The sequence below is a fragment of the Phoca vitulina genome, unplaced genomic scaffold, assembly GCF_004348235.1.
Source record: "Phoca vitulina isolate PV1807 unplaced genomic scaffold, GSC_HSeal_1.0 scaffold42, whole genome shotgun sequence".
NCBI lineage: Eukaryota > Metazoa > Chordata > Mammalia > Carnivora > Phocidae > Phoca > Phoca vitulina.
In genome coordinates this window covers 13195594-13221465 of record NW_022589745.1, presented here as the reverse complement: position 1 = coordinate 13221465, position 25872 = coordinate 13195594, and the positions used below count along the sequence as shown (strand labels likewise).

The 25872-nt window shown below is 37.6% G+C and overlaps 1 protein-coding gene across 5 annotated transcripts in view; it reads left to right on the top strand.

Moving 5' to 3' along the window:
- SMC6 (structural maintenance of chromosomes 6) overlaps window positions 1-25872 on the top strand; it is an 80463-nt gene that overhangs the window by 45286 nt on the left and 9305 nt on the right. For 4 of the 5 annotated variants that reach the window (XM_032430032.1, XM_032430030.1, XM_032430031.1 and 1 more), the window contains 7 exons: window positions 1803-1938; window positions 3079-3159; window positions 4226-4396; window positions 14902-15039; window positions 15785-15930; window positions 20055-20180; window positions 23239-23344. In XM_032430032.1, coding sequence (XP_032285923.1) covers window positions 1803-1938; window positions 3079-3159; window positions 4226-4396; window positions 14902-15039; window positions 15785-15930; window positions 20055-20180; window positions 23239-23344 — 904 coding nt within the window. The remainder of the gene's footprint in view (window positions 1-1802; window positions 1939-3078; window positions 3160-4225; window positions 4397-14901; window positions 15040-15784; window positions 15931-20054; window positions 20181-23238; window positions 23345-25872) is intronic. The other variant, XM_032430033.1, reaches the window with a different exon arrangement.

Sequence of the window (25872 nt, the reverse complement as noted above, 5' to 3'; positions counted from 1 at the left end):
TAGTTGTACCTGTTTCATTAGGTAGCAAAGGTTCTTGCTCCGTATAAAAATTAATTAAAAACTAAGGAGGAACACTATATGAAAGTGTGTAACAGGGGTGCCTGGTGCCTCAGTTGGTTAAGCGTCTCCCTTTGGCTCAGATCTCAGGGTCCTGGGCTCGAGCCCCACGTCGGGCTCCCTGCTCAGCAGGGAGCAGAGGGAGAAGCAGGCTTGTGCTCTCTGTCACTCTCTCTGCCACTATCTCTGTCTCTCTCTCAAATAAATAAATAAAATTAAAAAAAAAAGAAAGTGTGTAACAGAATTCATCCTACCCAGTGAAAAGGAAGTTGTACAGTCTGGTAGTTTTGTTTATATAGATTATGTTGATTGCTTAAATTTATTCTAAGTATTCAGGAAATAGTATAACAATATTGTCTGTGCTTATTTCACTGGTTTTTATTTTTGGTTTAGGCTCTGGGTTTCAAAGTTTGTTTACTTGGTAAATATTTTATTGTTTTTAGTGCAATTACATTTATTTGTTAATAAGGGTATAGATTTATATATAGTAATTCAAATATTTCTTACTAAATCTTGAGGAGCCATCTTAAGTTCTTATATCTATCCCCATTTTTACCAGAAATACCACAACTATTGTCCTCCTTTCCTCATGTTTATCATTCATTCAGCTGACATTTTTTGAGTGTTTTTCTAATTTTGAGGATTCTGGCAAGGTAGCACAGTTACAGTATTCCATCAAATTTAAGCTGCTCTGTTATTAAAAAAGAAAAAATGCTGCTATGAACCATGAACTGGAACATGATTTCGGAGATGTTAAAATGTGGAAAAATATGCATCTTACTGAAATATGGCACAGAGACAAGTTTTTAACTGCAAAAGTGGTTCTCTCCCACCAGGCACATGACTTTGGGAGACAGGTGCTTGGGTCAGTGAGGCGGGAAGAGGTGACTTCTGAAGACAGTGACTCCTGTCACAGAGACCCTTTATGGCTTTGGCATCTGCTGACTTTTTCTTCCATCCCTTTTCATTGTCCCCCTCTCCATCCCTTCCACTCCCGCAGTTATCCAACGACAGCACATGTTGAGCTATCGGGTTTCTCTGTTTCACTTCTCTGTGCTTCGGTGTCTGTCTTTCCATGTCCCATAGTTGGTCCAGCTGAGGGAACCTTTAGAGAATACAGTTCAGTTGTCACTTGCCCCAGACTCACTTGTATGTTCCCGTAGTTCTGTAGGATATAAAGTATCCTGTTCACATTTTAACGTTATGGCTTATTTCCTGGGTTTTTTTCCTGTTTGTTTGATTCTTTTATGTCTTAATTCTGTTTCCACCTCTGCCTATCACCGTGCATGGTGCCTGCCACACAGAAATCATAAATATTGGGGTGCCTTGGTGGTCAGTAGTTGGGCGTCTGCCTTCGGCTTGGGTCATGTTCTCGGGGTCCTGGGATCAAGCCCTGCATCGGGCTCCCTGCTCTGTGGGAAGCCTGCTTCTCCCTCTCCCACTCCCCTGCTTGTGTTCCCTCTCTTGATGTGTCTGTCTGCCAAATAAATAAATAAAATCTTTTAAAAAAAAATCATAAATATTTCTTCATGAAATGCGTAAAATATGACTCCAGTTTAGATGTCTTCTGAAATCTCTATATTTTCATGTTATTGATAACTTGGTAGGATTATAGAACTGGTCTAACTAGATAGAGTTTTGCAAATAAGCTAGCACAAATAAGCTCTTCTTTGTAAAGACCTAAAATATTTGTGATTTTCAGAAATAGATTTAAGGTGTTTTTTTATCCTCTCCTCTCTGTCCAGTGACTTGGAGAATGAAGTTGAAAATAAGAAGGCCCAGATAGTAAATCTTCAGCAACATTTGTCTGCCCTTGAAAAGGATATTAAGCACAATGAAGAGTTTCTTAGAAGGCGCCAAATACATTATAGAGAGTTAAAGGTAAAAAAAGTCCCTTTGTTTTTCTCAACTTACCTACTTACAAGTTATTTTTAAGATCCTACCATTCATGTAGTTTTAGAGGAGCAGTTCTCAAGTATTTTGGCCTCAAGACCCTCTACAGTCTTAAAAGAGCTTTCATTTATGTGGTTTTAACATAATTATTAAAAATTAAGGGGCGCCTGAGTGGCTCAGTTGGTTAAGTGGCTGCCTTTGGCTCAGGTCATGATCTCAGGGTCGTGGGATCGAGCCCCGCATTGAGGTTTCCCAACTCAGTGGGGAGTCTTCTCCCTCTGCCCTTCATCCCACTCATGCTCGCACGCGCTCTCTCGCTCTTTCTCTCTCTCTCTCAAATAAATCTTCTAAAAGATTGAAACAAACTTTAAGAATATTTATTGGTTCACTTAACAAAAACTCATGTGTTAACAAAAATAACATTTTAATGGAAAATAGCTATGTTTTTCCAAAACCAAAAACCAGAAAATTGACATTTTTATATTTTTGTAAATAGTAAAAAGGTTGCATAATGTCTTAGTGTTTTTATGAAAATAGTTTTGACCTCATGACCCCTTGAAAGAGTTTCAGAAGCACCTGGGGAGGGTTGCTGCTTGGGTTGTACTTTGTGAAGCCCTGCATTGGAGTAATCTTGCCATAACCTCAATCTGAGTGTTTCAGAAAAGAATTTACTCAATGGATTCAACATTGTCATCATTTTAAATGCTAAGATGGAGTTCTTCCATCTTTTTTTCCATGTTTGTAGATTAGAAATAAGGGTGATCACTGCAGACTTTATATACAACTTCCTTTTGTTCATTTAATACTACTGTGGTCTCTTTTCATTAGCTACAGAACCCTCTGTAACAAAAGCAGAGTAAGAACTTTGTGGATTAAGTGCAATGAAGAGTTTCTTAGAAGGCGCCAAATACATTCTGGGGTTTTGTTATGTTTTTAATTTTATTTATTTATTCATTTATTTATTTATTTATTTTTTAAAGATTTTCTTTTTTTAACTAATCTCTACACCCAACGTGGGGCTCGAACTCACAGCCCTGAGATCAAGAGTCACATGCTCTACTGACTGAGCCAGCCAGGCACCCCCTTAATTTATTTTATGTTACTAAAATTGAAATACTTTTCTTTCAGGTAAAAATAACAGAAAGTATTTCTGAAATTCGGGAACTTGAGAATATAGAAGAACACCAGTCTGTAGATATTGCAACGTTGGTAAGATTCTTTTCCTCAGTTTAAATGTAATGTTAAAGGACACAACAGTCATTTAGGTTAATAGCATCTACTCTCAGCCTTTTTTAAATCCTTTTAATTGGAGCTACTTTTTATGGTTGCTGTCTTCATTTGCATATAAGGTAGAAACTACCTGGCATTCAGGTTCCTTAATGTTTTGTATATGTAACGTGCATGCATAATAATTGATTTTGTCTTCTACTACATGTAATAAAAAAAGCTTAAACAGTGTGCTTCTAACAAGTGGCCTTTCAAACCAAACAGCCTAGCATAGTATATTTCACAGTTAATCAGTATTAATATTAATGGATATCTTTTAGTCAGTTTAGCTGGTCTCTGCATTGTTGGGGTTTTTTTTCCCCAAGAAACTGGTTTGCATTTTAATTTATCACACATTTGTTACTGTATTTTTTTTTTCAAGGAACTGTTTATTACATTCAGCTTAACTTCTCTGAGTTACAGTAAGCAGTGCATTAGATAGATTGGGGTCTAATCTTAAAATGATTAAGTATTTATTAAGTATCCACTCTGCACCAGGCACCATATTAAGTGCTGGGGATATCACAGTGAGCAAGATAGATAAAGTCTGTTGGAGCTTTACATGAATGAGAATTGGTCTTCATTTTTTATTAGTGATCTTGTTCTTCACTGTTTATTTTTCTGCCTTAATTCCATAGATTTCTTGAAGGTATGGATTATGTCTTGGTCATTTTTGTTTACTCAGCATCTAACATATTGGCTGGCGCTAGTTAAATACACTGCATTTTGAAAGAAAGAGTAACTAGATAAAAGTTCTTCCATTTGATTATGACCTCAAGCACAGTACAGTTTAACTTACCTCCCAAATGTCAGTCTTTTTGTTGAATCATTTTCTTCTACTTCCTGATTTACCACTAAGAGTATGAAAATATGCTAGTGTTCTTTGTATTTGTCTTTCATCAGATTGCCTAGAATCTGTAGTGTCTCCTCTCTCAGAATTTCACACTGTTTTTCTATTTCATAACTTAAGTATTTTAATTAACTCCATATGCTCTGTAAATGTAACCAGGAAGATGAAGCCCAAGAAAATAAAATCAAAATGAAAATGGTTGAGAAAAATATGGAACAACAAAAAGAAAATATGGAACATCTTAAAAGTCTGAAAATAGAAGCAGAAAACAAGTATGATTCAATTAAACAGAAAATTAGTCAGCTTTCAGACCTAGCAGATCCACTTAAGGTATATGTTATTGTTATTTTGTTATATGTGTATTTTATGTTTCAGTTGTATATCCATGCTTTACTTGCTAGATATTTCTCTAATAGAAGTTATGGTCAAATGTAAATATAACCACATAAAATGGGATATAAACCAAATTTTCATCAGTAGGTCAATTAGAATTAAACACTTCTGTTCATGTCTTTAGGACCATAAATTGCCAAATTGTTTCCCCCAGAAGATTACAGCTCTTGTTCCCTCTTTATTTTGTGATTTTCTTCTTCTTTTTTTTAGAACCAGAAGCAGGGATATTTTCTTGTCCGTCTGTTCTGTTTCTTTGATCACCTATTCTCTTGTCCCTCATTGCTTTCCTTCAGTAATTCAGGGATTAGTTATATAAAAGTAGAGTTATGTATTAGATATAAAAGCCAACTTGAAATAAAGTACCACTGAATTCTTATTTATTGATATATCTCTGTTAATGTTCCAGCCTGAATTAAACTGGCTTTTTTTTTTAAACAAATGCTTTTTGAAACCAAATTGAGAAAATAAAATTATTTAACAATTAAATGGTGTACATTTCCCTGTGTTGTTTATTAGCTTAATTATCAATAACCTATTATCATCATCATCTTTATGCATAGTTCAGTTCTCAGAACTTTAAATTTTATTTATAAGACTCTGAGAAGAATGAATAGTATATTTTAAGACTCTGAGAGGGGTATGTTGATGATACGATTTCAACATACCCCCCCCCTTTTTTTTTTTTAGGAAAACTATCCCCTTTGAATCAAAATGGATTTAGGTATTTTAATAGGTTAAAAGAATTGTGCCTATAACTTTTACTATACTTGTGTCCATTGAAAATTTTAGAAAAGCTAACTTACAGAGTTGGGAGAATATGAAAGGAAGGTACCAGACGTCCTGCCTGGAAAAACGGTTTGCTGTGGTCTCTGTGGAGCGGCTGTCTGGGGCTGGGCTCCCGCCTGACTACAACCCAGGGCAGCTGAACTCTTTTCTCTTCGCGATAAGAATAAAAAATGGGAAAACAGACGGATAAGTTATATGATCAAGAAGAATATAAAGTTTATTTTTTTTAAAGATTTTATTTATTTATTTATTTGACAGAGAGAGACCACATGAGTGGGGGGGGTGCAGCAGGCTTCCCGCTGAGCAGGGAGCCCCACGTGGGGCTCGATCCCAGGACCCTGGGATCATGACCTGAGCCGAAGGCAGATGCTTAACCAGACTCACTCGTATGTGCCACCCAGGCACCCCAAAGAATATAAAGTTTAAATATTAAAATTGTGAGGAAGGAAAATGTATTGAAGATAATATTGAGAAAAATAATTAAGAAAGCATTTGCTACAGGAAATAAGAAAAAGGCAAAAAGTCTAAAAAAAGGCAAAATTAGTTTTTTAAAAAGAAAACAAAATAAGACAGAGTAAGATAAATTTTAAAAATCGTCAGGAATAGGCAAGGTAGAATTCAGGACTCAGGAATTAGAGAAGTGAAGTCACAACAAAGGTAGGATTAAAAAAATATTTTAAATGGGTAAGGGATGGAACAGGGTGACTTAAAATCAAAATGATGAAGTACATTAAAACAGTATAGGAAAGGAAAGATCAGCACCTAAATTATTCATCCCAGACAATTTAAAATTCAAAACAAGAAATGATGAAGAGTAAGCTCTGTTCTGTTCTTTTAGGGACCTCTAGGCTAACACAACTCCTGGAATTGGGAGTTTGAATAAGTGTAAGAGCAGAAAATACGGGCAGAAGGCAGTAAGGATTCTTGATCTTAGCTCTTTGCCTTGGCTGCAAATAACTGAAAGCCAGGAGGCGAGTCCTTCAGTGAACTTGCTTGCAATCAGCCAGTAGCCCAGAGGCTTTTCCTCCCCAGTGTCATGTCACGCTATACGGCAGGACCAACAGGCTAACAAAATAATTTAATTCCTGAGGCACTGCCATCATGATGTACTAGCAGGTTTAAGATGTAATCTGTTTGCTTTTAGGACAGTTGTTCATGTTGTGTCAGGGGTGATGAGGGGTAAAGTACTCTGTTCAGATACATAGTCATTGAAATTTTGGTATGGGGAATATTTTTCTCACTTTGAACAGTTTGTTTTGATTTATATTGCAAATTTAATGCTTTAGTTTTAGTTGCAAGTTAAATTTGTTGTTGGGGGAACGTGACCCACATTGAGCCTACAAAGAGAGATGGTCTACATTATTAGAGTAGGAAGGCCTCTCAGTTTCTAATATAGAGACTTTGTTTGGATCAAGGGTGACTGTGCTTCTAAAAATTCCAAGGTAATGTTTTATAGTTTTTTAAAACCTCATAATTGATACAGGTTTATATGAAACAAGTGGCAGTGATAATACTGTAGCAGTTTATGTAATGTCGCTGAGGAACGCTGGTTGCCTTAGACATCCAAGAGAATAACATTTTGTAGTGATTATGTTCCTTCTACCATCCCAGCTTGCTTTTTAAAGGCTGTAACTTCTTAAAGGTTAGAAATGCTACAGGTTTAGGGCCACGTCAGACTTTAATTTTAGACCTAATCCCTCCTAGTCCTCACCTAACCCAGGATGGGTGTCGTTAACTGGCTGTTCATATCTGTAGGCCTTCCTTTCATCAGTAAAATGAAATGAAATAAAATACTCTCTTGCTTCACTTTTGGTTTTAAATTTGATGATACCCAGGACATACATTTATGAAGTACACAAGAACAGATCAAACAATCATGGTAAATGTGGAGGAAGGGGTAGTGACTTCAGCTCAGTTTCTTTTCGTCCTATTTTACGAGTTAAATCCATACCTTTCCACAGTTGCTGGGAGGGAAGATTAACCAGCACAAACGTGGCCTGAAACACTTTACCCTTTGGCTCCCTGAAGCAAATGTGGACCTATTTAGTGTGAAAGTTCCTACCACAAATGATTCGAAAACTTAAGTGTTCAACCATCCTGTTTCATAAGCCACTCAGTTTTCTAATTGTAATGTCTCCTACTACATCAATTGCACCCATTTTTTAAAATTCTGTTTGAAGTAAAGGAACAGCTTTTCTCCATCCTCAATGTAACAGTGTTTTTAGTTTTAATAGAACTCTTATAATCAGACATCTACCATGGGGGATAGTTATTTTTAGCAGTATGAACAAGATGCAATAAATTGTAGTCTTATAAGATAGCCTGTATCCTGTGTTGTATGAGGTAAATATTTTCAGTTTTTAGATACTTCATAAGTTCTTTTCCTTTTGGGATACTTCCAAATATTCTGTCTTTCTTGATGCTGTTTTTACTGTTTTGGTTGGTGTTTATTTCTATCTCTGTTTCTGACTGTAACTCTTGAGGATGACCATGATCATCATCACAGTGTATATGACTAGTGCTAGGCCCAAAAAACAAACCAACAAACTGAGTAAAATTTAATTTGGTGGTCCTTAAATCAGGAGACTTTTTTTTTTAAGATTTTTTTTATATTTATTTATTTGACAGAGAAATAGAGGGAGAAAGAGCAAGCACAAGCAGGGGGAGCAGGAGAGGAAGAGGCCTGATGTGGGGCTTGAGCCCAGGACCCTGAGATCGTGACCTGAGCCACAGGCATACGCTTAACCAACTGAGCCACCCAGGCTCCCCAAATAAGGAGACTTTTAAAAACAGTTTTATTGAGATATAACTGATGTATATTGAATACACATGGAAGTGTACAGTTTGATAAGTATTGACATGTGTAACCTATGAAACCACACAAGTAGAGAATGGAACGTGTCCTTCACACTCAGAAGTTTTCCCATGTCCCTTTATAATCTCTCTCTCCTCACCCCCTCTCCTTGTCTCTAATTACCAATCTGCTTGCTATTACTATAGTCTACACACTTTCTAGAATTATGTATAATGGAATCACACATTTTGTACTCCTACTGTTTTTTGGTTTGACCTTTTTCAGAACATAACACATGGTCTAGCACATATGTCTACACTATATTTTGAAAGTGAATAGAATAAAAGTTATTCTTTTTGATTATGATATTCATCCGTATTTTTACTTGAATCAGTAATTCATTCCTTTTTATTGCTGAGTACTATTCCATTGTATTTGCTATATCACAGTTTGTTTATTCATTTACCTACTGAGGGACATACGGGCTTCCAGTCTGGGGGCTATTACAAATAAAGCTGCCTTGAGCATTAGTGTACAAGTCTTTGTATATAAGACTAAATGAATAAACTGCCAGGCTAAACCTTCTTTTGGTGGTTCTGAAATCCATCAAAATTTTAGTGAAGATTTTTTTTTTTTAAGTTTTTATTTGAATTCCAGTTAGTTAACATACAGTGCAAGATTAGTTTCAGGTGTACAATATAGTGATTCAACACTTCATACAACACCCTTTGCTCATCACAAGTGCACTCCTTCCATCCCCATTACCTATTTCATCCATCCCCCCACCACCTCCTTTCTGGTCACCATCAGTTTGTTCTCTAGAGTCTGTTTCTTGATTTGCCTCTCTCTCTTTTTTTCCCCTTAGTTCGTTTGTTTTTTTCCTTAAACTCCACATATGAGTGAAATCATATAGTATTTGTCTTTCTCTGACTTATTTCATTTAACATAACACTCTCTAGTTCCATCCATGTTGTTGCAAATGGCAGGATTTCTTTCTTTTTTGTGGCTAACATTCCATTCCAATCTTCCTCTTGAAGATTTTTGGCCCTTGTTTATTCATTACTCTTTGAATCTCTTGTGATGTGTTTGATTTTTTTTTTTATTATGGCTATATTGGCCTTATAAAATAAGTTTGGAGGTGTTTCCCTTCCCTTTTCTGAAAGTTTTTGCATATTTGGAATTATTTCTTTTTTATATATAGAATTTACCAGCAAAGCTATCTTGGCCTGTAATTTTCTTTGTGGCCTGTAGTTTCTTTATGAATTCGATTTCTTTAGTTGATACGGAGCTATTTAAGTTTTCTACTTAGGGATTTTATTGTCTCCTTGAAGTTTATCACATGTATTGAACATGTAGTTGTTCCATAATTTTTCTTACTATTGTCCCTTATAAATCTGAACAACAGAGAGAAAATAGACTAAACCAAGCAAAAGAAAAAAAGAAAAAGGAAAGAAAAAAGTCTGAGAAAATGAGTAACACTTTAAGGACCTGGGAGACTGTATACCCAAAGATCTGACATTTGTATCATTGGAGTCCCCAAAAGAGAGGAGAAAGAGGACAGGGCTAAAAACGTACTCCAAGAAATAATAGCTGCATCCTTTTCAAATTTGGCAAAAAGTCTGAACTTACAGATTAAGAAAGTGAGTGAACCCCAAATGGGATAAACCCAAAATAATCCACAATAAAACACATCGTAGTCAAACTTCTGAAAGCTAAAGACAAAGTCTTAAAAGCACCAAGAGAGAAACCTTACCTCTATGGGAAACAAAAACGAAAACAACTATTTGAATGATAACCAGTTTCTCATCAGAAACCATAAAAACCATATGGAAGTAGCACATTTTTCAATTGCTGAAAGAAAAGACCAGCCAACCCATAATCTAATTCTAGCATAAATATCTGTCAGCAGTAAAGGAAAAATTGAAACATTTTCAGATGAAGGAAAACTTGGAGAACTTGTTGCCAGCAGACTTGTTCTAACAGAATGGCTAAAAGTTCTCAAAATAGAAAACAATAAAAGGAGGAATTTTGGAACATCAGGAAGGAAGAAAAACAAGTTAAACATATACGTAAATGCAGTAGACTTTTCCTTTTCTTCTTGAGTTTTTAAAATTATGTTTAAAAGCAAATAAAATTTTAATAATGTCTGAGATGGTTCTAAAATATGTAGAGGAAATATTTAAGACAATTTTAAAAAATAAGCATAAAGGACTAGAATGGGAGGTATGATTTGTATATTTATAATCAAGCTGGTAAAAATTATGACAGTAGACTATGTTGTTGAATATATATAATACAAATATAATACCTGGAGCAACCACTGAAAAAAGCTATTCAAAAAGGTATACTCAAAAGTACTATATATAGACAAATCATAATGGAATTCTAAGAAAATGTTCAAGTAACCCACATGAAGCAGGAAAAAGAAGATAGATAAAAAGACAGAACAGGGGCGCCTGGGTGGCTCAGTCACTAAGCGTCTGTCTTTGGCTCAGGTTATGGTCCCAGGGTCCTAGGATCGAGCCCCACATCAGGCTCCCTGCTCAGCGGGAAGCCTGCTTCTCCCTCTCCCACTCCCCCTGCTTGTGTTCCCTCTCTCGCTGTGTTTCTCTCTGTCAAATAAGTAAATAAAATCTTTTTAAAAAAAAAGACAAAACAGGGGCGCCTGGGTGGCTCAGTCATTAAGCGTCTGCCTTCAGCTCAGGTCATGATCCCAGGGGCCTGGGATGGAGCCCCACATTGGGCTCCCTGCTCCGCAGGAAGCCTGCTTCTCCCTCTCCCACTCCCCCTGCTTGTGTTCCTGCTCTCGTTGTCTGTCTGTCAAATAAATAAAATCTTAAAAAAAAAAAAAGACAAAACAATGAAATGACAGATTTAAGCCCTAGTTATATGATTACATTGAATGTAAGTGGTCTAAATAAACAATTGAAAGACAGATATAGGCACAGGGCATCTAGGTGGCTCAGTCAGTTAAACATCTGACTCTTGGTTTTGGCTCAGGTCATGATCTTAGGGTCATGAGATCAAGCATCAGGCTCTCATGCTCAGCGCAGAGTCTGCTTGTGATTCTCTGTCTCTCCGTCTCCCTCTACCCCTCCCCCCACTTGCAGGCCTCTCTCTTTCTAGCTCTTGAATGAATGAATGAATGAATGAATAAATAAAATCTTAAAAAAAAAAAGACAGATACAGGCAGATTAGGTTAAAAACATGACCAGTATATATGCTATCTACAAGAAGATCAATTCAAATGTAACCTATGGACAGGTTGAAAATAAATAAATGGAAGTTTATATATCTTGCAAATGATAATTAAATGAAAGCAGGGGTACCTATATTAAAATCTGATAAGGTACACTTCAAAATAAAATTACCAGAGGCAGAGAAGGACATTACATAATGACAAAAGGGTTAATCCACCAGTAATACACAGCAATCCTGTGTGTGCCCCAAAACAGCACAGCTGCACCAGACATACAACCTGCAAAATATGACAGAACCCCCTCAATAACTGATAGGACAGAAAGTCAGTAAGGATTTCGAAAATTGAACAGCACCATCAACCTACAGTATCTAATTAATACTTAGAGAATGCTACCAACACCAGCAGAACACACCTCATTTTCGAGGGCCTGTGGCATGTATACCAAGATAGATCACCTCCGGGACCATTAAAAAAACCCAACAATTTAAAAGTATTGAAATTATACAGTGTGTTTCCTAATCATAATGCATTCATTCTAGAAATCTTTTAAAGATCTTCAATTAAAGATCTTTTAATAGAAAGATAATTTCCAAATATGTGAAACTTAACATCCTTCTAAATAACCAAGGGTCCAAAGAGAAAGTATTAAGAGAAATTTTTAAATATTTGAGCCAAATGAAAATGAAGATGATTTATCAAAATTTATGGAATGAAGCTAAAGCAGTGCTGAGAGGGAAATTTATGGCACTGAACAATAGAAAAACAGTATATAAAATATGTATCCTTTTTATATATTATTTGCAGTGACCACATGAGGTTTACTTATTCTGGAGATGCAAGACTATTTACACTGTATAAATAGGCTGAAGAAGAGAAATCAGACATCAATTAGTGCAGAACAAATATTTGATAATATTCACCCATTCGTGATTTTTTATAAAGCCTCAGAAAGGGGCACCTGGGTGGCTCAGTCGCTAAGCATCTGCCTTTGGCTCAGGTCATGATCCCAATGTCCTGGGATCGAGCCCTGTATCAGTCTCCCTGCTCACTGGGAAGCCTGCTTCACCCTCTCCCACTCCCCCTGCTTGTGTTCCCTCTCTCACTGTCTCTCTCTCTCTCTCTCTCTGTCAAATAAATAAATAAAATAATAATAATAATAAAACCCTCAGAAAAATAGAAATGAAGAATTTCTTCAACACATTAAAGACCAGAAACAACTTAGTTAGCATGAAGAAGGTAAAAATGTTTGTCTCACTACATTTACTCAGTGTAGTTAGTATTGGACGTTCTAGCCAGTGCAATATGGCAAGGAAAGGAAATAATAGATATACAGATTGTAAAGGAAGAAATAAAACTCTATTTGACGTGCCAGGATTGTCTACTTAGAAAAAAAGCTCAAGGAGTCTACAAGAAAACTCCTAGAACTAATGAATAAGTTCAACAAAGTCACAGAAAACAAGATAAACATAATGAAAATCAATTGTATTTTTATACACTAGCAATGAACACATGGATGATGAAATTAAAACTACAACACCTTTCACAGTTCCTCAAAAGAAATGTTTCTGTGTACATCTAACAAAATATATTCAGGACTTGTATTCTGTGTACAGAATACACACTTGTCAACCACTATCTATAGATTTGCCTATTCTAGACATTTCATGTCGGTGAAATCATATAATATGTGGTCTTTTGTGACTGAACTCTTTCACTTAGTATAATGTTTTCAATGTTCATCCCTGTTCTAACATGTGCCAGTAATTTATAACTTTGTATTGCCTAGTAATACGCCATTGTATATCACAATTTATTGATCCATTCATCAGTTGATGGTACTTTGGGTACTACTGCTGTGAACATTCATGTACATGTTTTTCTTTCTTTTGGATAAATACCTAGGAGTAGAATTGTTGAGCTACATGCTTATGCTATGTTTTGAGAAACTTTGAAACTATTTTCAAAAGTGCACCACTTTACATTCCCACCAACAACGTTTGAGTGTCCCAGTTTCTCCACATCCTTGGGAACCAGCACTTGTTATTGTGTGCCTTTTCTATTTTAACCATATTGTTAGGTGTGAAATGTTCTTTTTTTTTTTTTTTTTTTAAGTTTTATTTTTTTGAGAGAGAGATGGGGAGAGGGAGAAGCAGACTCCTCACTGAGCAGGGAGCCTGATGTGGGGCTCAATCCCAGGACCGTGGGATCATGACCTGCGCTGAAGGCAGATGCTTAACTGAGCCACCCAAGTGCCCCAAAGAATGAAATGTTCTTGCTGTGGTTTTGATTTGCATTTTCCTTATGTCTAATACTGTTGAGCAAATTGTCATGTTCGTATTGCTCATGTGTATATCTTTTTTGGAGAAATGTCTGATCAAATCTTTGCCCTTTTTTCACTTGAGTTTATGTGTCTTTCTTGTTGAGTTTAAGAGTTCGTTATGTATTCTGGGTATATGTTTGATGTTTTTGATGCTATAGTGAATGTTATAGATTTTAATTAATTTTTAAATTATTCCTAGCATGTAGAAATATTACTGACTTTTGTTTTGGCATTGTATCCAGTGACTTTTCTAAACTTATTAATTTAAAAGCTTTTCCTTTAAAATTTCTTCATACAATCATCTCTTTTTTTTTTAAGATTTTATTTATTTATGTATTTGGGGGATGGATAGGGCAGAGAGAGTGGGAGAGAGAATCCCAAGCAGGCTCCACACTCAGCATGGAACCCAGCTCAGGGCTCAGTCCCATGACCCTGAGACCATGACTTGAGCCGAAACCAAGAGTTGGACGCTAAGCTGACTGAGCCACCCAGGCGCTCCAGTCATCTCTTTTTTTAAATGTGGTTGTACTCTTCCTTTCCGGTAACTATGCTTTTTATTTCCTTTTTACATTTTCATTGAATTAGCCTGGGCCTGCAATACAGTGTTGAGTCGAATGGGACTAGATCCTTGCCTTGTACTAGGTCTTAAAAAGAAAGCATTTAATCTTAAAAAAAAAAATGGTTAGCTATATGTGTTTTAATTGTTCTTGTCCCTGTTTCCTCTCTTTTTCTTTTGGGATTAGCCTCGTAATTTTTAGTGTTCATTTTTTTAATCACTTCTGCTAGTTTTTAAGCCATTACTCTTCTTTTTCCAGTGGTTATTGTGCATTATAATATACATCTTTACCTTATCGTAGTCCACTACTATTTATTCTTAAGGTGATCTTAAAAATGCTAAAATTGTGAGGTTTTATTTCCAGAATGATGACTAAATAAGTCAGTGACAAATATCTTTGCATCCTTTTCTCTTCCATGCTGACTCACCTTTTTAAAAAACCAGATCACCTCTGTAAATATCCAGCACTTGCATTGTTTTTTTAAGTCTTTTCAGGCTTAAAACTCTGTGACTTTCCACAAAACTCTCTTGTTTACCAAAGTAAAGTTGAAAGGACCATACTATATGGAGACTTCATGTTAGGATTTGAATATAATACTGTGACTTCTTAATTTGTGGAAACCTCTCACTTCCTTCATACGCCTTGATATGAGCTCAACGCTTGCCTCTGGAAGCAACATTACCCTGTCCACTTTGTTGAGTTATCAGTTCGTTTTGTACCTATGCTGGTAATTTTTTTTAAACAATCTTTTCTTTAAAGATTATTTTGGCTTTCTTCAAACAGGATGAATTAAACCTTGCTGATTCTGAAGTGGATAACCAAAAACGAGGGAAGCGGCATTATGAGGAAAAGCAGAAAGAACACTTGGATACTTTAAATAAAAAGAAACGAGAACTCAATATGAAAGAAAAAGAACTAGAGGTTATCCAACATTTCTCTTTTATGTTTTGTTTACCGCCTTAGGGCTGTTAAAGTGTTTTCCTTAACATCACCCTTCCAAATACAGACACGTGGTCTGGGGACGGTCCGTCTCGTGTAGAGGGACTGCTGTTTCAGTGAATCCGCGAGGCCACCCACCACGGAGAAGGCTCTAGCTCAGACAGCAGGTCTAATCTCATGCCCCTGCGAGATCTAGAAAGTGACACTCTCAGCCACTTAGCTCCTTAAATGCCCAGCTTGGCAAGTGGATAGCAGCTTTATGTCAGGAAAAGGCACCCCTTCCTCCGAGTAGTGTGGGCAAAATAAGTACTATGTGTAAAGGTGCTTTGAGTTTTTTAATATTTTATGAATATGAGGGTCTTTTTGTTTGTGTTTTCAGTACTGTTTGGTGTTCAGAGGCCATCCTAAAACACAGAAAGCTGACTGAAAAGTGCCACACTTTTCATAACTGCCACTTGAAATTTGTTTCACTAGGAAGATAAGGAGAGCTTACAAGTTATTAAAGTTGTGCATAGTAATGCAGTTTTCTCTTGAAGATTTATAGAGTCTAGACTCTCTTCTCAATATAAAGCTTAAAGAAATAACATTGATCGTAAAAATAATTTAAAAACATCTAAAATTCTGATCCTAAGTTCAGAATTTTACTTTGCATTTGTCGGCACAAGTAGTACAATGAATTACTATGTCAAAGACAAGTTTTAAAGATACTAAACATCTATAACCTTAGGAGAAAATGTCACAAGCAAGACAAATCTGCCCAGAACGGATAGAAGTAAAAAAATCTGCATCAATTCTGGACAAAGAAATTAATAGATTAAGACAAAAGATACAAGCAGAACATGCTAGTCATGGAGATCGAGAGGAAATAATGAGGTAAGTGGTTGGTAGCTTTTCTACTTTATTATTCATATATATTACAAAGACATAAAAAATAAATGTTTATATATAAATCATAAATTTGGTTTGAGTATTGCTATGGCATATAGTTACAGCCAAGCTCATTTTCCATATGTGTGTTCTTAATAATAAATAATAATGGGGGGCACCTGGGTGGCCCAGTCAGTTAAGTGTCCAACTTACGATTTCAGTTCAGGTCATGATCTCATGGGTTATGGGATCGAGCCCCACATGGGACTCTGCGCTCAGTGGGGAGTCAGCTTGGGATTCTTTCTCTCCCTCTCCCTCTGCCCCTCCCCCCACTCACACACACATTCTCTCTCTCTCTCTCAAATAAAATAAATCTTTAAGAAAAATAATTAACGTTTTTTCTTCTGAATCATAACAAAACTCATGGAGTGATATTTTAACATAAATGCCATTTTTATACCTATAAGATTCATATAGAAAAAATGTTCAGCTTCACAAGCAATTAAATGCAAACCAGAACCATTAGAAGCCATTTTCATATATGTCAAGATGAAAAAAAATGTCAGTCTCATGTCAGTGAGATTTCAGTGAAATGACTATTTTTATATTAGTGGTAAGAACGGAAGCTCTAGCATAGTGAAAGCACAGTTTCTCAAGCAAGACAACCTTGTTTTGAATTGCGGTTTTACTTCCTGTTATGGGACTTTTGCCAGTGACCTAATCTCTCTGAACCTGAACTTTCTCATCTGTAAGATAGGGATACCTGTAGGTGTAGGGTGCTTATGAGGATTAAAGGAGTCAGTCCATAACAAACAGGATGTAGGATACATAAAATGTTAGATGTGATTATTATTAAAGTTTTTCTGAAAAGCGTTAAGGCAGTTTATGTCAAACGCCTTCAAAAATTTCAATTTGGCCAAGAAATTTCGTTATTATAATCCAAAATGAGAAAAGCAATTTGTGCCCAGGTATGTTTATTGTAGCATTACTTATAAAGCTGGAAAATTAGAAATTGTGTACAGCTATAGGATGCTGGTTGAATTATAGTAAAAAATTACATCTGTTATACTTTATGAAGAGCTTTTCATAGTACAAAGTTCAGGAACAGGAATGATGTCAATTCTGTTTTCAAAAACAGTGGAAAACAATGGGAAGAAACACAAACAAAGTAAGAGTAGTTTTTCTTTAAAATAGATAATACCCCACATGTTTTGTTTTGTTTTTAAAGTATAATCTCCACAAACCATAAGAGACTATTAATCATAGGAAACAAACTGAGGGTTGCTGGAGGGGAGGGGGAGGGGGTGGGGTAACTGGGGGATGGGCATTAAGGAGGGCGGGTGATGTGATGAGCACTGGGTGTTACATAAGACTGATGAGTCATTGACCTCTACCTCTGAAACTAGTAATACACTATATGTTAATTGAATTTAAATAAAAGAAAAATTTGTTTAAAAGGTAAACACACACACAAAAAAATAAAGTGTAATCTCCAGTTTGTTTTTTTCCAGAGACCAGTTTTTCTTCAGTCCTTAGGTACTTGGCTCCTTCCACCGGCCTTACTGGAGGTCAAGGGGCAGCGCCCACGGGCCCACATCGGGGTGGGGGTGTTGGGTCCTGTGGTACCTCCCGAGAGCAGTGCCCGGCTGCCCTGCTGTGATAGCATGGCTCGCACAGCCCTGTAGGCTCGCACACAGCCATCGAAGACACTCGCTTTGGCAATGTCCCTGACCCGGCGGCCTCTACCCTGTCCCGAATGAATAACCTACTTCTTAATGGCCTTGTCCCCGGTTGTGCAATGGGCGCGGCTGGTGCAGCGGAGGGGCTCTTTGTGGCACGTCCAGGATTATTCCTTCTTTTCTTGGTCATCTTGGAAGTGAGGACCCGAGAGGGCCTTACCTCCCATGTTTTCAATTCAGTGTAAAGGGGCACCCCATGAAAGGTGTCTACTTCTCTCTAGTCTCATCTCTACCACTTTTCTCTCTTTTTATCTAATTAAATTAGATAATTAGATAATTAGCTTTCATTGTTTATGTAAATGCAAGGTAATGTGAGCATGTTATTCTTATTTTTGCCAGATACAAGAGATGACACAGTAAGTAAACTGTTGTGCAGATTGCTTTCTTTGATTTAATGATATATTGTAGAGATCTTTTTATATCAATATACAGGCATTTTCTCATTGCTTTTTATAATTATATGGTATTGAATCATCTACTAATGGATAGTCGAATTCTAATCTAATCCCTTGCTGTTATAAATGGTGGTCACAGTAAATAGTTTTGTACATATGTCTTATTGTATAGTCGGGGTGTTTTAATAGGATTGACTCCATTTTGGAAGACTCCCTTCTAGGGACTGTGCTTGTTCACACTCCCGAGGACAGTGTGTCTGAGGGCTTGTTCCCCTCAGCCTAAACAGTGTGTGATAACCTTAGATTTTTTTTTTTTTTTTTTTTTTGCCAATGGGTAGATTTCCTTAAAAAAAGAAAAGAATATAGCTCAATGTAATTTTAGTTTCCATTTATACGGAGTCTGAACATCTTTTCATGCCTTAAGACCATTCATTTATCTTTTTCTGTGAACTTTTTATGTACTTCTTCATTTTTCTGTATTTTTGGTGTGAAGAGAGTATTTTATCTTTGTCCAAAGGGCTACGTAGCCTTTTGAAATTTTGTCTTATAATTAATTGCGTCCTTAAGAATGGCCATGTGAAGTAATGTGTGTTGTTTTTGCATTTCAGAACTGTTTGTCTGTAGCTTTTGAATTTGAAGGGGTAGTTCCACCTGATAGAACATTCTTTTTCTCTCGACCATCTGTTTTATGATGAGTGCTGTAATGTGTCCAGAATGTCAGATTCTGTGATCTTTTTTCCTTGGTGTACACTGTGTTTTTTTAATCTGTAGATTTATCTTATTTCTTAAAATTTCTTGTTTGTGTTTTACTTTACATATTTGCTGTGCTGTTGTCTGGTTTTGTGTAGGCCTTTGTTGCACACATGTGGTATGTCCTTTGTCTCCTAGTTCTTTCGTCTACCGTGTTATCTTTCTCCCCACGTTTTTGCTTTTCTCATTTCTGATCTCTCTGTCTGTCAGTGTTTTCTGTGTTGTCTCTTTTCCCCTGTGCATCATCGCCTCACTCTGTCTTCATATCTTTGTTCTTTTTTGTCCAAACCCCCCCGCCCCGCCCCCCGCTTGGGTTCTGCAGGTTCCTCCTCGCCGCCTCCTCTTACCCGGTTATCACCTTCTGTTGTTTACCTATCTGTTCTCTGAGTTCTTTGATTTATCTATTCTTTCAGTTCTTTTATTTCTATTTTGAGGTGTCTCTTCCTGGTAGCACTATGTCATGTTCTGTCTTAATTCATGGTTTTTCAGTTACAGTTTTCGTCGGGTTTGTAAACACGTTGTTCTGATGAGTTTTCTTTGTCTCTAGGGGGTGTCGTGTTGCTCTTTCCCAAGCCTATTTCCATTAATATCTGTATGTGGAGACTACTTGTACCTTTTGTGTTATTCATTTTTTACGTGGATTTTCCTGGACTGGGCATTTGAATAAGCTTGGGGTGGGGAGCTGTGGAGCCTTGGCCAAGGTTGCCTTTCAGACCTGGTCAGGAACCTTCTCTCCTCTGTTCTACCAGTGAGCTATTGTCCTCTGTAATAGCACCTCTGCGGGACCCGGCCTTCTCTGCCTCTTTGACCTTGTCTTGTTCAGGCTGGGGTTGGCAGATCCTGATGCTCACCCTGTGTCCTCTGTTCTTGCACTGGCCTGTGTCACTAAGGGAAACATTTCTTGCCTTCCAATGTGATCCCTTCACTTGTAGAAGGTGTATATTTGCTGGCATTTCTAAGATCTGCCCCCCCCACCCCCCTGGGCACTTTCCTCATGTACTTCCTCTGCCTTCTCCAGGGCCTGGACTTTTCTCCTGCCCAGCCCTGCGTACAGCTCTTCCCCTTTGGGGCAGCACGTGCTCATTCTGGGAGTATAGTTTGCCTAGAACAGGACACCTGCTATTTCTGGGCCGCTTGGCACTCCCTGCATTCTCCCTTCTTCCCCAAAAAATATATTTGAGATTTTACTTTTCTTTATGTTTCTTTGAATGACACTTACCAACTTAATATTTTGTTCATAAAACAGGCAGTATCAAGAAGCCAGAGAAACCTATCTTGATCTGGACAATAAAGTAAGGACTTTAAAAAGGTTCATTAAATTGCTGGAAGAAATAATGACTCATAGATACAAAACATATCAACAATTTAGAAGGTAAGTGCATTTAAAAATATTACCACATATCTCACATTTTCATATTTTGTTTTCGCATTATCCCTTATAAATAAGAATATTAAATTGAAAGAACTTCACGTGATTCAGTTAAAGAAGAAACTTCTTTCCTTGATTGGGCAGTATTTAGGGTCCTGTCATTTAGTCAGAGAATTCTGGATTAGAAGGGACTTTTAAAGCAAGCTTGTCCAGTTTTTCTACCCCATCAGATACCCTTTACTAGGTAACTCAGAGATGGCTGTTCAGTCTCTGCTCACATAGGTCCTTTCAGTGGGAGCTCACTGGCTTTGGAACAGCCTCTTGCACTCTTGGACATTGCATGTTCTTAAGGGATACAAGTCTTCGACGGGACCTGTTGAGGTAGTATCTCAGTTGATGATCTCATGGAATGGTGTGGCTCCGTGGGTGTAGACTCTGGTTTGTTTGCTGCTGTGTCCCAGCACCTACCACTGTCCCTGAACTGTAGTAGGAAGTTGATACATATTGGTTGGAAGAATGAACACAGGATCAGAGAAACTGGATATTGTATGTACCCAGAAATATTCATATTCTCAGGGATAGATTGGCCCCAGTGAAAATCACAAACAACAGAAATAAACCAGAGGTCAGTTGATCGGTAGGGATAGCCCTTGACCTACTTGGAGTCAAAGCTGTCCTAGTCTTTGCACTTAACTCCTGTTTTCCCCAGTGGCATTCCCTCAGTGACCTGCTTCTTACCTGTATTCATACCCGAAACTCTATAATCCTAAGACTAGAGAATTAAAAAAAATCTATCTAGTATGTATGAGGAAATTCAGTTAATTCCATAAAGAAAAGTAGGCTTTGCATGTTTGGTCATATTCCTTAACTAAACTGTAGGTTAGTTTTTGAAATGTGTGCTTCAGTTTTGTAAGCATGTTAACAGGACTTCACTTATATGGGATTTATTTTTATCCTTTTGAGGCTACTTGTAAGTTTCATCAAGTGGGACCTGAGCAGCTGGTCCAGGCTCAGCAGTGCCCTTCGGGGTACTCCACTGATACCCTGTGAGTTAGAAGGCTCCTGCCTGTGGGAACTGGGACTATTCCTGGCTCCAGGTGACCTGCGGGGGTTGCTTCTGCGGCTTTGGGATGTTTGCTGCTGCAGCCTCACACAGGCAGAGAGAGTTCTCAGCTTGAGACTTGGACGCCCTCCGTCTGTGCTCTGGAGTCCCCTCTGTGCTGCCCTCTAGGCTTTGAGACCTGGAGCAGCTTGGCCTCCCCAGATGCCCAGCTCTGTCTTCTCTAACAGGGAGACCTTCAGGCTGGGTTTCCACTCCCCTGTACTCTTTCTGTAAATAGTGATGTGTGACATCTGTAAGGCTCAATTCATTTGTTTCCCGTATTTTAAGGGATCATTTTGACTGGAATTGCTTGTACTGTCCGATGTCCAGTCTGAAAACTTGTTTCATTTATTCCATGCAGTGTTTTGGGTGTGTCAGGCTAAGACTATATCCAATGCCGGCGCGCCTGGGTGGCTCAGGCGTTAAGCGTCTGCCTTCGGCTCAGGTCATGATCCCAGGGTCCTGGGATCGAGCCCCACACTGGGCTCCCTGCTCTGCAGGAAGCCTGCTTCTCCCTCTCCCACTCCCCCTGCTTGTGTTCCCTCTCTCACTGTGTCTGTCTCTGTCAAATAAATAAATAAAATCATAAAAAAAAAAAAAGACTATATCCAATGCCTATTTCTACGTCTTTTTCAGAAGCAGTAGGGTTTGTGTTTATATTGTTACCAGGAAATTTATATTCAAAATATTTTCTGTAAAGGTACTCATCTTACAGTTTATTACCTTGATATGTTTCTTCGCCACTGACATATTTTATCTTCTTTACCCAGTCTTAGGAGTAGAATAAGAATGATCAAATTTTTTAAATTGTTCACCTCTTTACACTGGGGAACCTTGCCATTTTGAGGACAGTCTCTCTTAAGACATCCCGTGTGTGGAAGCAATTGAAGAATACTTACCAATAGTGAAAGAAAGAAAAGTTAACAGAAAATTCTGAAAACCGGCTAGCTGTGGTTGCTGTGTCACAAAAGAAAGCTCAGGCTCTCAGTGTTCCCTGGGGCGGAGATTTAACGTAGTTTAGCAAGGGAATTAGGAGGGATAATAATAAATGATAGTTACTCTGAAGAAATGAACCATAGGCCCATTAAGAAGCAAAGATGTTAAGAAAAAAGTCTTCTCTCATCTAGATCTTATTTTCCAAATACCATTACCCCTCTTGGAGAAATGGCTGGATTCCCCCCAGCTGGGCCTCTTGCTATGCCAGGAAGTAAGGAAGTGCTCGGAAGAAACGGGGAGTCATGATAAAAGGACGTAAGAGGCGGCCTGAAGAGGCTCCCACTGGCCAAACCTGGGCCTGTGAGAGGCAGGAATGGATGGTAACCCCGTGAATAAAATAAGAATCTGTGACTCCATCCTGATCAATAGAAAAGTGAATAAATAAATAAATAAATAAATAAGGAAGAAGGGAAAGGTCCTCCTTACAGTGGAATGCCGTGTGATAGATGGAGTTTGCATTGTGCCAGGCTGTGGGTAAGGCATTATCGGTATAGAACGATTAAGAGATTGCCCTCACCCTTAATGTCTCCATAAATTGAGAGGAGATATGCAAATGAATAGGCCATTTATTTATTATCTTAACAAACTACTAGAGTTTAATCTCAAGGACAAGATTTGTGTCTTCCGTATTAGGGTGATGCCTCATATAAATTGCTTGAATTGATTGATATATTCATATGGACGGGTTGTAATGTAATAGAATATATTAAATGTGGGATAGCATCATTTTTCATTCTATGATGTTTGTTTATTATAAAAGGAAATGAGGTGGTAAAAATGTGGGGACACAAAATATAAAGATGGGGGAAAAAATCTTAAAATCCTACCTATTAAATGGGCAACCCGTGTTAACATTTTGGTATATTTCTCTCTGGTCTTACATGCTGGTTTAAAGATCATGCCAAATATACAGTTTTTATATTTTTATATCCTTTTTAATGTGCCCCATTTCTTTATTCCAAGGTGTTTGACTTTACGATGCAAATTATACTTTGACAACCTATTGTCTCAGCGGGCTTATTGTGGAAAGATGAATTTTGACCACAAGAATGAAACTCTGAGCATATCAGTAAGTGTCTTAACTCTTCGTATGCTAATTATTAGGAGAATTAGCTGCTGCATTTCTTTTGATAATACATTGATAAGCTTTAATCTGTTGTCTTTGAAAAACAAAAGAACTTACTTTTAAGTTAAGGCTAGTATTTGCCAGAGTGTTGAAAATTAAATCGATCTCATTGGCTAATGCTGCCATTGTACCCCCCCCACCAACAACCACCAAGAAGATGACTAGGAATTTTATTTTCAGTGACAAATGTTTACCCTCTTTCCACTCCACAGCTTTCTTTTTAAAATTCATCTAGCATTTTAATTTATGTGGGATATTAGAGAAAGTCCACAGACTCTGGAAGTCACTATAGGAAACCAAGAAAGGATTTCTCAGAAGAATGTTCTATCCCTTGTAATTGTCTTTGCATGTATTTCTGAAGGTATCTGTAGATACAGCCTCTTTTGAAAAAACAAAGCCACCATATTTAACTTTGTAGAGTCTGTGTTTGTGGATTCTTTCATGGTCGTATGCATTGAAAGAGGGAGTAAGGGAGATAGCATTAAAAATTATGTGTTCAGGGGCACCTGGGTGGCTCAGTCGTTTAGCGTCTGCCTTCGACTCAGGTCATGATCCCAGGGTCCTGGGATCGAGCCCCACATCAGGCTCCCTGCTCGGCGGGAAGCCTGCTTCTCCCTCTCCCACTCCCCCTGCTTGTGTTCCTGCTCTCGCTGTCTCTGTCTTTGTCAAATAAATAAATAAAATCTTAAAAAAAAAAAAAATTATGTGTTCAGGTGGTCAAGAGCAACCACTCACTCTAAACAATTGGGGCAAAATTTTTATTTTATTTTTTATTTTTTTAAGATTTTATTTATTTATTTGACAGAGAGAGACACACAGTGAGAGAGGGAACACAAGCAGGGGGAGAGGGAGAGGGAGAAGCAGGCTTCCTGCTGAGCAGGGAGCCAGATGCAGGGCTCCATCCCAGGACCCTGGGATCATGACCTGAGCCAAAGGCAGACTTTTAACGACTGAGCCACCCAGGCGCCCCTGGGGCAAAACTTTTAAGTAATTGCTTACTGCTCTTAGTTGTCATAAGTTTTATACTTCATTTTAATACTTAGAATAAATGATAATTTACAGTACATATACACAAGACTCATCTAAATTTTTTAAGGAATAATAAAGAATGACGATGCATTTAAAAATGGTCAAAATGCTTAAAGAGGAACTTCATAAGGTATCCAAGTGGTGAATAAGTACCTGAAAAAAGTGCTCAGTATCATTATTCATCAGAAAAAGATGAATTTGAGGCGCCTGGGTGGCTCAGTCAGTTAAGCGTCTGACTCTTGATTTCAGCTCAGGTCATGATCTCAGGGTTGTGAGATCGAGCCCCATGTCCAGCTCCACGCTCTGCATGGAGTCTGCTAAGATTCTGTCTCTCCCTTTCCCTCAGCCTCTCCCCTCTCTCCCTCTCTTAAAAAAAAAAAGAAAGAAAAAAGAAAAATATGAATATATACCATAATAGATGACTATCATACTGCTACCAGTGTGACCAAAATGGGCAACGCCGATAACGTCTCGTGTTGGTGAGGGTGTGGAACTAATTTGGAAACCTGTCTGGCAGTGTTCATGAAAGCAATCCCACTCTTAAAAACTCTTCAAAAAACTGATAAAAATTCACCCGATTAAATGGTGATGATTAAAGTCAGAATAGTTACCGTTTGGGTTTTGTAGTGACTGGGAGAGAACACGGAATCTGCTGAGACACTAGGAATGTTCTGTGTCTTGATCTGAGTAATTACCCAGGTAATTGAGCTGAACCCTTAAGCTTTATCTTCCTTACTGTATATGAATTATACTCTAATGAAAATGAAAAAAAGAAGAAAATATTAGGAGTGTTTGGATAATTTATCCCCAGAGCTAACTGTATGTAGGACAGCCGAAGCTTGCCCTTCTGACATTATCACCCCTGTTATTCAAAAAGAATATTACTGTTTTAAGGATCCTTTAGTTCTCTAGTCTTTGTTTTACAAATAAATAAACTGAGACCAAAGTCCCATGATAAGTTAATAATAGGGGTAAAATTTAGATCTCCACAATTAGTCTAGGGCTTCATTTATTAGATCGATACAAAATGCAATTTTGGAGCAAAGGACCACATCCTGTTACTTAGTTCTTGCTTTTTTGTGGAGTAGTTTTTTGGTTGGTTGGCTTGGTTTGGCTTTTTACTGCTTAGTTGCTTTTTCATTGGGATTCTCACAGATTCAGACTTATGGATGATAAAAATTTCAGTGTATGTTTAAATTCAGAATTTTTTATAACCCTTTCCTAAATGAATGCTACTTGAGAGGCACATAATTTTCAAATAGTGGGTGTGAAGAATAAGTGAAGTTATGTGTCTGCTAAAACACATGTGGTAAAACTTTATGGCAGACAAGCTGATGGTACCCCATTTTTCCACCTTATGGGTATATATGTATGTCTGAAATTCTGTCCAAATGAAATAGCATTCCTTCTAATGTTATCTTATACTGTCTCCCCAGGATATT